Source organism: Grammomys surdaster, unplaced genomic scaffold, assembly GCF_004785775.1.
Source record: "Grammomys surdaster isolate TR1022 unplaced genomic scaffold, NIH_TR_1.0 472, whole genome shotgun sequence".
Classification (NCBI taxonomy): domain Eukaryota; kingdom Metazoa; phylum Chordata; class Mammalia; order Rodentia; family Muridae; genus Grammomys; species Grammomys surdaster.
The window spans coordinates 467,353-480,156 of record NW_021604891.1 but is presented as its reverse complement, the minus strand read 5'-3'; the positions used below and the strand labels follow the sequence as shown (position 1 = coordinate 480,156).

At 52.3% G+C, this 12,804-nt stretch overlaps 1 protein-coding gene across 2 annotated transcripts in view; it reads left to right on the top strand.

The window, feature by feature from the left end:
• The window catches only part of Tmem266 (transmembrane protein 266), a 114,864-nt gene extending 103,254 nt beyond the window's left edge, over positions 1-11,610 (top strand). For both annotated transcript variants that reach the window (XM_028781574.1, XM_028781573.1), the window contains exons 9-11: positions 2,333-2,522; positions 8,591-8,653; positions 10,391-11,610. In XM_028781574.1, coding sequence (XP_028637407.1) covers positions 2,333-2,522; positions 8,591-8,653; positions 10,391-10,983 — 846 coding nt within the window. In that variant the 3' untranslated portion in view covers positions 10,984-11,610. The remainder of the gene's footprint in view (positions 1-2,332; positions 2,523-8,590; positions 8,654-10,390) is intronic.
• The last annotated feature ends 1,194 nt before the right edge of the window (positions 11,611-12,804 follow it).

The window sequence follows — 12,804 nt, the reverse complement described above, 5'->3', positions numbered from 1 at the left end:
GCACTGCAGATAGACAGGCATACACTGCACTGCAGACAGACAGGGGCATACACTGCACTGCAAATAGATAGCGGCAAACACTGCAAATTTAGTGGAGTTTGCTTTCATTAGGTTTTAAGGATGTTTTGTTTGTTTATTTGCTTATTTCTTTTTGCATGCGAAGTAGGTTTCCTCGTGGCATCTTTGCACCTACTAAGGCTTTCCTTCTGTTTATCAGCACACAACTGGGGGTAGTAAAGTGTAAACTAATGAAGGATCTCAACAGAAAGGGGGGGAATTGCACATTTGCATCTGATTTCCGTCTGATTGCCTCTCAGACACCACTAGGATGAGAGCTGAAGGGAGGGTCCAAATGCATAGAGCTTGGGGAACTTCGAGTCTCATGGGGTGGCTCAAAGAGGATCAGCGTTAAAGGAATTTAGGGGAAATGGAGGACATAGTGACTGACATATAGAAATGGAGGGTCTGTGGCCAACATGGCCACAGATGAGGAAAAGGGACTAACTCTGCCCTGAAGAGCTCCAGAGACTCTGGGAGGAAGGGGACATCGTATGACACATCAGGGCAAGGGGGCTAGGTAAAAGTCTATGCAGAAGTGTAAAACATTTTAAGGCTCATCTGGCCAGGAGGCCACACCACACCCTAAAAGAGGCCATGGGCTTGTCCTCTGGAGAAATGGAGCCAGCAGCCCAGCACATAAACTATGCATTGACCCAGTGCTGAAATAAGAGTTAAGAGAAGGGCCCCTCCCAGTGATGTCCCTGCCGTGCTCCCAGTGCAGAAGCACCCACCCAGAGGTGCGTCCCTGACAGAGGTTAATGAACATAAGTGGTCCCAGAGATACAGCATGCAGATAGTGACCCTGGGAGATGCCTAATGCTGGGCCACCAACGCTGGTCACCGCTAGGCTACTCCAACGTGAGTCGTGAGTAACTAAATACTTTCAGTTGTACTCCTGTTCTGCTTTCATAAAAATGGATGGACTGAAAATGAAAATAGGCCCAGGGGTGTGGCCCAGTCGGGAGAGCAGCTGCCTAGTGCAGGAAGCTCTGTGTTTCAGTCTCAGAGCTGCATGGAACCAGGCAGAGTAGCTTCCTAGCACTCAAAAGTGTGGCCAAGGATCACAAGTTGAAGGTGAGCCTGAGACTACATGAGGCCCTGTCTAAGGAAGAAGAGAGGGAGGGACGGAGGCAAAAGTAACTGAATGAAATCAGTGTGGTACAGAGAGTTCAAAGAGGCTGCTCTGACTGAGAGCCCGGCGGGTTGGAGACCAGAAAAAGCCCCTCTGAGCAGACATCACCCAAGTGATCTGGGACAGAGGGGACAGGGGCATCATCTGATTTAGGTTTTCCAGAGTCAGGCGATGGCCAGCAGTAGAACTGGGGACAAGTGTTCAGCCTAAGAGAGCGCTTGAAGATGGAGCTGGACTAGAGAGTGGGTTAGATGCAGAGAGGAGAGGAAACAAGGAAATGAGGAGGGGTTTTGACTGTACCTAACGTGACACCTGCGGAACAGGTCTGGAAGACAGTGGAGTACTATTTTGACCAAGCGAACTGAGTACATGGTGATGGTACACAGGCAACTGGATATGCCAGATTGTCACTGTAATAAGGGGGCGGGGTGAGAGATATGCTTTGGGACCTCGTGGACAAATAGGTAACAGCATCAACACCCTCGCCTGTGTAGAGGGTGCAATGTGTGCTTTGAACACTAGGTGGCAGTGAATACTCACTACCTACACAGACCCTTTGTCCCACACCCAGATGTCTCAGTAAAATTTGGAGTGTCGACACCTGTCTCAGTCACAAACCCGGGAGACATTTAGAAGCTTTTCTCAGAAGCTTTCCAATGATGATGGTGGTGATGGTGTTACCACTGAGGTTTTTGTTGTTGTTGTTGTTTTGAATTTTTTTACCACATCTTCAGAAAGGGACATAAAACTCAGAGACATAAAACTGCATTTACAAACCAGGAAACTGAGGCCAGAGAAAGTGAATAACCTTCCCAAGGTCACATATCCCCAGTACTATCTAGCTGAAAGCCATCTCCCACAACTCGTGGAAAAGGGAAATGGCTATTACTGGAAGACAAATAAGCCAGACCAGCGTGTCCATGCTTAAGCCCTGCTAGCTGGGGATGGGAGTCTCCTGACTTGCGTTAAGCGCCTGTCTGGGGTGCTTGCTAAGAAGTGCAGTGTCTCGCCTTTGGGTGCGCAGGCCTTTTATCGCCACATCCCGGTCTGCCACCCAGGTCCCTGTCCTTCCCACCGGTGCCACCTGCCCGGACCGGGGCAAGCATACCCACCTGCCACCCTTCTTTCTGCCTCTTGCAGTTTGAGATCCGGCAGCTGCGCGCGCACCTGGCCCAGCAGGACCTGGATCTGGCGGCCGAGCGGGAGGCGGCGCTGCAGGCCCCACACGTGCTCAGCCAGCCACGCAGCCGCTACAAGGTAGTGGAGGCCGGCACGTGGGCCGAGGAGACTGCGGCCGAGAGCATCGTGGAGGAGCTGAGGCCCTCGCAAGGTGAGCCCGCTGTCCCCAGAGTCCCAAGGATTCCTCTCGCACCTCCCTCCAGGTCTCTGCACGGAGAGGCTAGGACATGGCATTCCCAGAGCTGGGGCCACTTGTAGGTCTGCGCCTTCTCATCGGAGGTGACACTCCCGAAGTTAGTGCCCTCGGAACTGCCTCTCAGAGCCCAGGAGGAACATCTAGCCAGGGGATCGTGACACAAATTAAAAAGTATTCAGACCTAGTAAAGCCATTCAAATCTCATTGTGAATTAATAGTTGTTACTTTCCTTGTACTTGCAAAAAATAATACAGAATGGACAGATGATGAATGGAAGGATGGATGGATGGATGGATGGATGGAAGGAAGGAAGAAAGGGAGGAAAGCAGGAGGGCAGGCAGGAAGGTAGAGAGTGTAGCCCATCATACTGGGAGAACCACAGGGGCCGAATGGGCACCTTGTAGGATGAAACTGGTACTGGCGTGCTTTCTCCAGTTCTCTTCACAATGGAGCCTCAGCTTCCTGGGATCCTGCCATCCACTGTTAGAATGGACTTCCCTCCTCAGTTGACTCAACCTAGATACCCTCATACTCTTCCCTCTTCAGTTCAGAACCTCTGGGCATCAGAGGTTTGTCTCCTTGTTAATTGTATATTCTGTCAAATTGACAAGCATTAACCATCACGATGACAGAGCCAGGCTCCTAGTTGGAGGTCTGAGACCTTCCTAATGGGCTGTCACTTACCAGGGCCCGGAGAAGAAGTCCAGGCCTAAAACCAGAATAGTCTGTAGCCTAAGCTTTGCAGATGGGGCAGATCAAAGGTCATTACCTGAGTGGTAAGGACACAGGCACTGTAACCCCAGCTGGACACAGTTTCTACATCTAAGGCCCATTTCTGCTTCCAGGTGGCTTTGACCTGGGCAGGGGATTTTGCTTCTCTGCACCCTGATTTTTACCTGCTGTCAAGAGGTGTCCTTACAGGGTTGTAAAGAAAACAGCCACATCCAGAGGAAGATGGTGTTGGGCCGAGATAGACGTGGGACTTCGGGACTCCCAAAGCCAGCCTGATCCAGGAGTGACTTCACCTTGGTCGCCTGTGTTCCTCCTTACATCAAGGGCAGAACTAGAAAGGGCAGGCCAGGCAGGAAGCCAGGCAGGAAGCCACGCTTCCTAGCTACGTGGCTTGAGACTTTAGTGGCCTCGCCTCCAGCTCCTTCTGCTGCCTCACAGGAGTGTGAGGAACAAGTAGTGTGATTAATCTCCCCCCGCCAATGTACAGTGACCTTCTAAAGTCATCACGCCATTCCCAACTTAATGCCTTGACTGGTTCCCTGTTCTCTCTCTGAAAAACGCCCAAGTCCCTTTGTGTAGTGTGGTCGTTTGTTAGATGCCTGTAACAAAATGCCTGCGCTGAGGGGCTTGAGGAATGGCCATAGTCTCACGGTACTAGGTTCTAGAATCTGAGATGGAGGTGTTGGTATCGTTAGTCCCTCTGATTGCCATGATGGGGCACCTATTCCTTCCTCTTCTGTAGCTCTTGGTGGGTGTTGGCAATCCTTGCCTTGTGGAAGCACCAGTCTCTGCCTTCATCTTTACATGACACCTTCCTTTGCATCTGTGTCCAAATCCCGCATCTGTACAGGCCCACTCTCCTCTGACAGGACCTCTTCTTGGCTAACTGCACCGCAATCCTGTTTCCTGATACAGCTCATATCCTGGTACTGGGACTTGAAACTTCAGTATAACACATGGAGGAGGGACATGGCTATGCACTCAGCAACAGATGTGAACCGAGACCCCTTCCTCACCTGCTCCTGCCCCATCACCCTGCAGCATCCCCGGATACCTCCCTATCTTTTAATGCACACTTACCTGGTGTATAGCAGTCACACCCACACAATTCAGTCCTCAACTGCATGTCCACAGCTGTCCCCAGAGCCCTCAGTGGCACAGCCAGTGCCTCTGAAGCAGAGGACAAAATGCAGAGGTTGTGAGAAGCCTCCATGATTCATGGCCTGGAGAAGTCCAGGAACACAGGGCATCCCCCAGCTGATTTCTCTCTGACCGGGAGCTATGTCCAGGGTGGGAATTTCCATGACATGAGAAATTACAGTCAGATGAGCAAAGAGCATTCTGGGACACTCTGAAGATTAAGAAAGGGCAACATTTGTTAGTAGCTGTGACTTCCAGGGTAACAGGGCTCAGAGGGCCTCTGCATGCACAGTAGGACTCAGACAATCCAGGCATTAACCTGCAGACATAGCAGTGAGTCACAGGAGCGGAGCCTTGGGATGTGGCCAGCATCACCTCTGTATGGCTGTCACTCCTTAAGTGGGGGAGGGCTGCTGGGGAGGGCAAGAGTGCCCGCTCCAGCTCCAGCCCAGCCCAGCCACATCCCTCTGAGAGGGAAGAGCTTCCTGAAGTTGCCAGCAGGTCCCAGTCAGACAATGCCGACTACCTTCTGTTTAGACTTGCTTCAGCACAAATCATTTTTAAAACCTGGGCTGCAAAGTTCCAGGCTTTGGGGCCTGCCAAGTTCACAGTGCCCCTGTATAGTCATTAATACTTCTCTCCCAAATTTATTAGTCTTGAAACTCGCCCATAACTTATGAAATACAGCTCCTGGTGGGAGTGCCACCGATTTCCCCATATATCACAACTTTGCTGTCCCCCTTGCTGCACCAGCGTCCAGAGAAGCAGCCACAGAGGTGCCTCTGGCCAGTGTGCCCTTGGCTTTCCCTCTGCCAAGCAGCAAGGAACAGAGAGTTGAGCTGACTGCAGGGTTTATCCTTGAGAGACAGGACCAAAGTACCCTTGCTGGCCCCAAGTGTGTGGGCCTGATAAAATTGTTGGGGACCCTACAAGCCTCAGAGCTTTGTTAGACAGATCTGGAAAAGCCTCACAGACTGGTATCTGAAGTAGTCTGGGACCCAAGTCTGGCCTTGAAGGTCACTTAGCCTCCCTGAGCAGGGCTTCATGGCCTGTACAGTCCCATAAGGCCCCCAGGCCTCAAGTCGCTGCTTTTGCCCTCCTGGTAGTTTTGGTGCTTTTTGCGAGCTACTTGGTTCAGCAGCTTGTCTGGTCTCAGAGCTCGGGAAGCTCTTCCCTGAGAAAGCCTGGGGGTTCAGTTGTGTGCACTGCCCTCAGGCATGGCATGCAGCAGGTGCCCTGGGGATGTCAGCATCTTCTCAGGGAGTGCCGTTGCTGTGCCAGCAGGAGTGGGAAATGGGGCACGCCAGCAGGAGTGGGAAATGGGGCATGGCCTCTTAGGTTCTGAGGTGTGTGAGTCTCCTCAGGCACCCTCCCTACTCAGCCACATGGAACTCAGCTGTCTCGTCATCTCCAGGAGGCCGGGCCCAGCCAGCTCACCAGCCTTTCTACCAGTGCCTCCTGTGGACTCAGCTTTGCTAGGATTAGGCAGGTTGGGTTTGCCAAGTGCTCACTCAGAGGGATGAGCTTCCTGAGACTTCAGAGCCAATGGAAATGCTGTGAGCCAAGGATTTGGGCATGAGAGGCCTGTGCATGGCTAGAGAGTCATGTCAGTGGGGCTGTATAGCTCCCTGGAAGCAGAAGCCCAGAATGGCTCGAAGATTTGCTTAAGACCACACTGCAAGCATCCTGGAGAGCATCATGGTCTGTTTTTATCTGAAGCTTTTATTTGCACCTTTTCTCCCCACAACCAAGGTCTGTCAGGCTCAGTCCTCAGTGAGTTGCTTCCACAGACCCCTAGGGCTCCTGGGTGCTAAATCAAAACAGACCTTTGCGGCGGGAGGGGCTTGTTATTAGGTGGAGAGTGGGCAGGGCCTTGGGAAGCTGGCTGTGTGGTCAGGCATTCCTCTGCCCACCCTCATGCCACTCCCTCATGTAAGGTATGAGGGGAGACAGTAAGGACACGGGCTGAACAGTGCAGAGAGCAGAGGCCCTGTGGCCTCTTGAGGGGAAATGGGAGGTTTGGAGACCCTGCAGATCTGTGACCTGTCCAGATTTCTGTTTTGCCGCTTGATATATGTCAAACCAAAGTATGGAGGGAACTGAGTGGCACGTGCTTCCTGCTCTTAAAGGCTCTGTGTCCGCTGTGTGGATAGGGAGAGAGGCTCAGCCCCAGGGTCCTATTCTAGGAGAATGGGATCCAGGAGCCCTCATGAAGCATGCAGCACCAAGGTCGGTACTAGAGGAGCCAGGATAGTCCTCAGACACAGAAACCCCTGTGCAGCATGGGTCTGGAGCAGCGGGGCAAAGCATACACCCTGGACAGGACTCCAGTGGCCACCAGGGACCAGGCTTGGTATCCAATACACTCAGAAAGGGAGTGATCCCACTCATTAAGCCTATAGGCAAGTTGTAACCTGTAGAAGTCGTGAAGTCCTGCCCATAAGAAGCAGGGCCTTAGCAGAGGGGTCAAGGTCCTTTGACGGGTTAGCTACAGGCTTGATGAAAGTTGGGGTATTCAGGAAGCTAAGGAAGCACTTGTCAGTAGCCAGGATCTCTCCTGGGGTAGGGACCCATTCACCAAGGTGAAGGTGGAGAGGCAGGGGAGAGAACATGAATTCCGCTTTGGACTTGGGTCACACAGAGCTGGAGGTCATCCAGGAGGTGTCCAGCCCAGTCGGTGCTCAGGAGAGAGGTCTGGACCGAAGGTTCCCTGCCTGAGATGATGATGATGACTATTGTTATTATTATTATCAACACATGAGTGAAGATACGGCATCCTTAAACACATAGGCAGCAGAGTGAGGAGACAAGGCTGGGGCATCTTGGTGCTGAGATGTGGGATGTCTGCAGCAGGCTGCTCGGCAGGCTCCCATCACCCACCCCAGGACAGTGGGGAAGAGCCTGGGGGGGGGGTCATGGGAGTGCAGTGTATTGAAAGCCTGGTGCTCGCCAGGCCTGCAGAGGAGAGCAGGGTATCTGCTGGCCAAGAGGTTGTCATGAGTCAGCGAACGGACTTGCTAAACACATTCACAGGGTATAGGCCGCTTTAGGGGGATGATTATGTCCGTTTTAGAAGGACCAGTATGTTAAACAGTCGTAGCCTGGTCAGGTCAGTGCTGAGGATGGGTTACAGTCACAATGGGTTCATCTCGGTTCCCATGTGCAAGGAACTTGGAGGCTCTGAAAAACCTTGCGCGTAGTTAGGCATCGATTTCCTGGAAATGCCCTGCTGCTCTGAATGGTGGCTGTACCCCAGCCCTTGACTATGCTCCTGAGACAGGAACTCCTCCTTGCTCTACTACCTGGCAGGGAGATAGGCCCTGGGTAGGTAGAAGGCATTGATTCCTCTCTGGGAGTGGCAGATGATCCAGATGCTTCTGGGACCTTCTGGTGTCTCAGGGCCTTCTAGCCATGTAGCCCAGCTGCATCATCACAGTCTGTAAGAGCCTTGGAGGGACCCTCACGTAACAAATGGAGAAATGGAAGTCTAGCAAGGGGACAAGATCAAGATCTGGACCAATGGTAGCACCAGAAAACAGCACCTGATTAAGTGAACAGTCCCTGCTGCCTGACCCATGGCCCAGTGGCCCTGCCCATCTATGGTTTGCTGGGAACAATCACCTCTGCTTCCCAGTGTAGTGGCAGAACTAGGCTGTAATTGTAGGAAAGGTTGTGGACGTCCACAGAGAATCTGTGCTGGCTAATGCAGGAGGCTGGAGCCAGCCTGGGCCGCACCCTCTGCTCAGCATCAGTTCGGAACACACCTCTGACCGCAGGCATTTCAAGATCAAAGAGGCCAAGAAAGCTTTTAAGATCCATGTGTCTCCCACTTAGTCTCTAGATCTGAAGGTGGACTGGCTTCAGCAGTCAGCTCAGGTGTACCTCCGAAGGTAGCCTCAAAAATCAAGTCTGTCACATGCAGACCTCAGCCGGCAGATGAGCCAAAGGGTGTGCTGGGGACGCCGGTATGCATCGAAGGCCTTCTGTGTGTCTGGCTCTGTTCTAAGAACCTGACCTGCCTGTTAGCTCTCTGTAATCTTCACAATAACTCAGGGGTATGGCCGTCACTATCCCCATTTTACAGTGCAGAGGGCAACTTAGGACGTGGTATCACTCACCACATGCACCCCTCTCTGTCCTCCTCTCTGTAGAAGCCATGGTGAAAGATGACATGAACAGCTACATCAGCCAATACTACAATGGGCCCAGCAGTGGTAAGTCTGAGTTGTGACTGTTTGCATGCACTATGGGGCCCCAGGACACTTGTGACCTCAGCAAACCCTAAACCTAAAGATAGGTACAGTCTGGTCTGGCTGCAGGTAGCAAGGCCTACTGTTATGAGCCTGTAGACTGCGCTGGCAGAGCTCAGGGTTAAAACATACCTGGAGCTTTAATCCTCAGCATATGGGTCAGCTGAAATGCTGATGCCCTAGAGCTGAGCCTGCAGCTGCCAAGGTCAGGGCAACCCCATCCATCTCTGACCAAGAGAGTTGTGTGCTGAGCCCTACAGAGGGAAGGGTTTGTAGTCCAGAACTCAAGTGATCTCCCATCCCATGCTCAGGTGGCCCTGGTGGAGCACAAACCTATTCAGCATAACTGGCTAAAGGCGCAGCATGCCTTGGGTAGTCCTGACATGCTTAATGCTTCTTTCATACCCTTGACATCCTCGAGGATGCCTAGTGTGTTTTCTGTGGGGGAGAGAGTGATCTTATACCCAGACCTTTTAGCATATTGCTTTTCTGTGGCCAAAGTCTTAAACCTTGAGTTTGGATTTTACAGTCCTTGAAATTCTTGCACTCTTCACTATAGACATAGAAAACATATGCCATTGTAACACGTATTTGTTTTTCTTCTCCACTATTTAACCCCTAAGGCCACTTCTCTCTTTTCTCCTTTCCCCTGGCCTCATCCAAACTGCTGGTTCTCCAGCTCTGACCCATCTTCTCAGTCCTCTCCCCACAACTTTGGGGAGAGCCCTGTAGCTCTCCAGCCAGTGTACAGCTCTCCCATCAGCCCCACTGCCTCACAGAGAAAAGAGTTGCTGTGTGCTGACTGCCCTGAGGGTAGTCAGTCTTCAGAAAACAGAGTACTCAGGACAGGCACCACACCCCCAGCCCACTTAAAACTCCCGAGAGTGTGGCAAGATGGATCTCGGGGCTCTCTGGCTAGCCAGCTGGTAAATCCAAGAGAGATCCTTTCTCAAAAAACATAAGGTAGAAGAAATACAGGAAGACGTCCAACTCAACCTCTGGGCTCCACTCACATGTGGGCAGGTGCTCGTGTACCCACGAGCGTGCACACATCAGTTTTCACCACCACCAGTAGTAGTAATAATAACAACAACAACAACAACTCAGTGACTCCTCAAGAGAACCCCATTTCATTTTCCTGGGTTGATTGGGATGGACTAGGTTGGTCTCTTGTGAAGATATTTCTGCATCTTGGTTTAAATAAAAGCCCACAGCAGGCTATGTGAGGCTCTCCTCCCAGACCATTTCCACCCCCCCAGAAATGAGCAGTCCCCACTGACTGAGCACAGTGTGGGCCTTGAGGCCAAAGCACTAGTAGACTTCTAAAGCATCTACTGGGAAGAATTGTGGGTCCTACTCCAAGGGGGACTGGCAATATCTCCCTCAGTGTGGGCAGTGATAATGACGTGGGTTCTCAAAGACTGCCCTTCACCATGGCTGCTTCTGAGGCCTAGCCACACTTTTGTTGCCCAGCCCCACACTGGGCTTTAAAGGCCAGCCAGGTGGGTCTCTGTGAGTTTGAGGCCAGCCTGGTCTATAGAGTGAGTTCCAGGATAGCCACCAGAACTACAAAGTAGAACTCTGTCTCAAAACAAAACAACCAAATTTCATATATATATACCAATGTGTATATATATATATATATATTATATTTTATGTAAATTATATAATAATAAATATATATGTATTTCTTCCTTGCAGACAGTGGAGCCCCAGAACCAGCGGTGTGTGTGGTCACTACAGCTGCCATAGATATCCACCAGCCCAATATCGCCTCAGACCTCTTCTCAGTCGACCTGCCTCTGAAGCTCAGTGGCAACAGCACCTGTGCCAGTGGCACCTCAGAGACCACCTCCCACTCCGCCTGTGGCTCAGTCACCAGGGCCCAGAGCGCCAGCAGTCAGACACTGGGTTCCTCCACAGACTGTAGCACCCCCCGAGAAGAGCTGTCCTCTAAGCCCAGATCTTCTCCCCTGCCACTGCTTCTGCCCCCTCAGCAGCTGGTAGCAGAGGCCACAGTCCAGGACCTGATGTCCTCTCTGACAAAGGACCCCTGTCCATCCCATAAGGCCTTGGACCCAGCACCCCTGGCCCAGCCTACCCCAGTGGGCTCAGTCCAGACCAGCCCTGAGCTGGAGCATAGGGTAAGTCTGTTCAATCAGAAGAACCAGGAGGCCCTCCCTGTTCTTCAGATCACGCCTGTCATCCACTTGCAGCCCACAGCTGGGCTGGAGGAGAAGTTCAGATCTTTGGAATCCAAAGAGCCAAAGTTGCATACAGTTCCTGAGGCCTAGAGTGCAAAGAGGGGAGACAGCCATCTTGAAGCTCTTTCAGGACCCCAGAGGCCACCCAGGGCCACACATGGGACTCAGGATCCCACCTGATCTCCCTCAGGGTGCTGTCTGCCTCCAGGGAGGTGACACCAGGCAGAGGCCACATGCCTCAGACCTCAGTCAGAGTCCAGAGCTGGGGCCTCCTTTTGCCCTGCTCAGGAGAGGGTGGTGCTCCTGGCTGGGGTTTTGGGTTTTTGTTTTTTGTTTTCTTTTTTTTAAAAAAAAAAAAAACATTTTTATATAAACCAGCCTATGGCCCAGCTTCAGCAGGGTAGAGTGTGGGGGCAAGCTCAGCCTCTTCCGTTGCCTTCGTTCCTGATGCCCACCCCGGAATCTCGGGGACAGCACTGTGAGCAGAGGCTGCCAAGCCTCACCCCAAGCCGTCTTTCCAGAAATGCTGGGAGAGCCAACACAACCATGGAGACTACATCCAAGCCTGTCTCACCTGTCATTGTCTCATTCCAGCATGGACATTTCCAAGTCTTCACAGGCCATGAGGGGATGGATCTGGAGGTGGGAGGGGGATGGGAGGGGCGGGGCAACCATTTTATGACCCTGGCTTTAATAATAAAAACCAGCTGCACTGAGACTTCTGGATAGCAGAGGTTTTTGTTTGGTTGCCATTGTCTACAGTGGTTCAGAGTTCACCTGATACACACTTATCTGGGCCGCTCTATCTCCTCGGGCAGCCCCAAGGCCTTTACAGAGTGTAGGCCAGTGAGTGCTTTCCCCTCCCCTATCTCTCCGTCAGAGAGGGGCCCACAGCTGTGCCTCCCTCACTAGCAACTCCTGAGCAGCTCTTGGACCCAGGGCTCCACCCCTGGGCCTCAAACTCAACCTGGGCCAGAGCTGAGCTCAGCTTTTGTTTTGCCATCTGCCCAATTACAGAAATGCATGACATCACTGGCTTTCTGTCCATCTCTGGTCATTTTCCTAGATACCTGACCCCAGCTCTCATCCCAGCCTTGATGAGGCTCATGTCCTCCAGTGGGCTGGACTGCGGCGGGCTCCGACTGGCCTCTAGCTCTCCTTCTCCACCACATCCTCCCGGGCCGCTCTTGTTCCACCTGCCCCAAATCTTTCAGAGTTGTGTGTGTACGGGGCAAGGGCAGGAAGGGATGGTTTGCTGTTTTAAGGGATCCTATTCCTCCACATGACAAGATGAGAGTCACAGCCATTTGTGACATAGCTCAGACTTCTTTCAAATCCCCCGTCACTCTTTATAGGTGCTTGCCGTATAGTGCAGCCTGCACTGGCTCTAATAGGCCAGGTGTCCTCCAGCTCCTGGGGCCCGCTGAGTTAGCTCTGGAGGGGCAGCAGCCCCATTGTGTGATCAGCAGCTGCCCCTTTGCCTGCTTCTTAGGTTATTGGGCTTAAGTCCTGCTTAGAGGCTCAGGCCACAGAGCCACCCTGGAAAGGTGGTTGGAGAGGCGGGAGTTGTTATGCGTAGGCAAAGGCCACGCCTTGTTCATGAGATCAGTAAGGATGGTGCTTGGAGGATTGCCAAGTTTGTTCCCTGGCACAGAAAAGGGATTGAACCACCACAGAAGACAGAAGAGAAGCCTCGAGAAAGGGGAAGTAACAGCTCTATCCCCTAGGGCTGGGGGTCTGCTAAATGGACACAAGCCTGGGTATTTTACAGGGCTACAGGGTCCTCCCCCTTTCCCCTACCGGTTTGTTTAGAAATCACTCTTAGGCCCCCACAACCCACCCTCTCCTTACCCCACCACCACCAGCCCACCCTCCCCAAGCCTGAGGTCACATGGCTTCATGCCTTCTCAT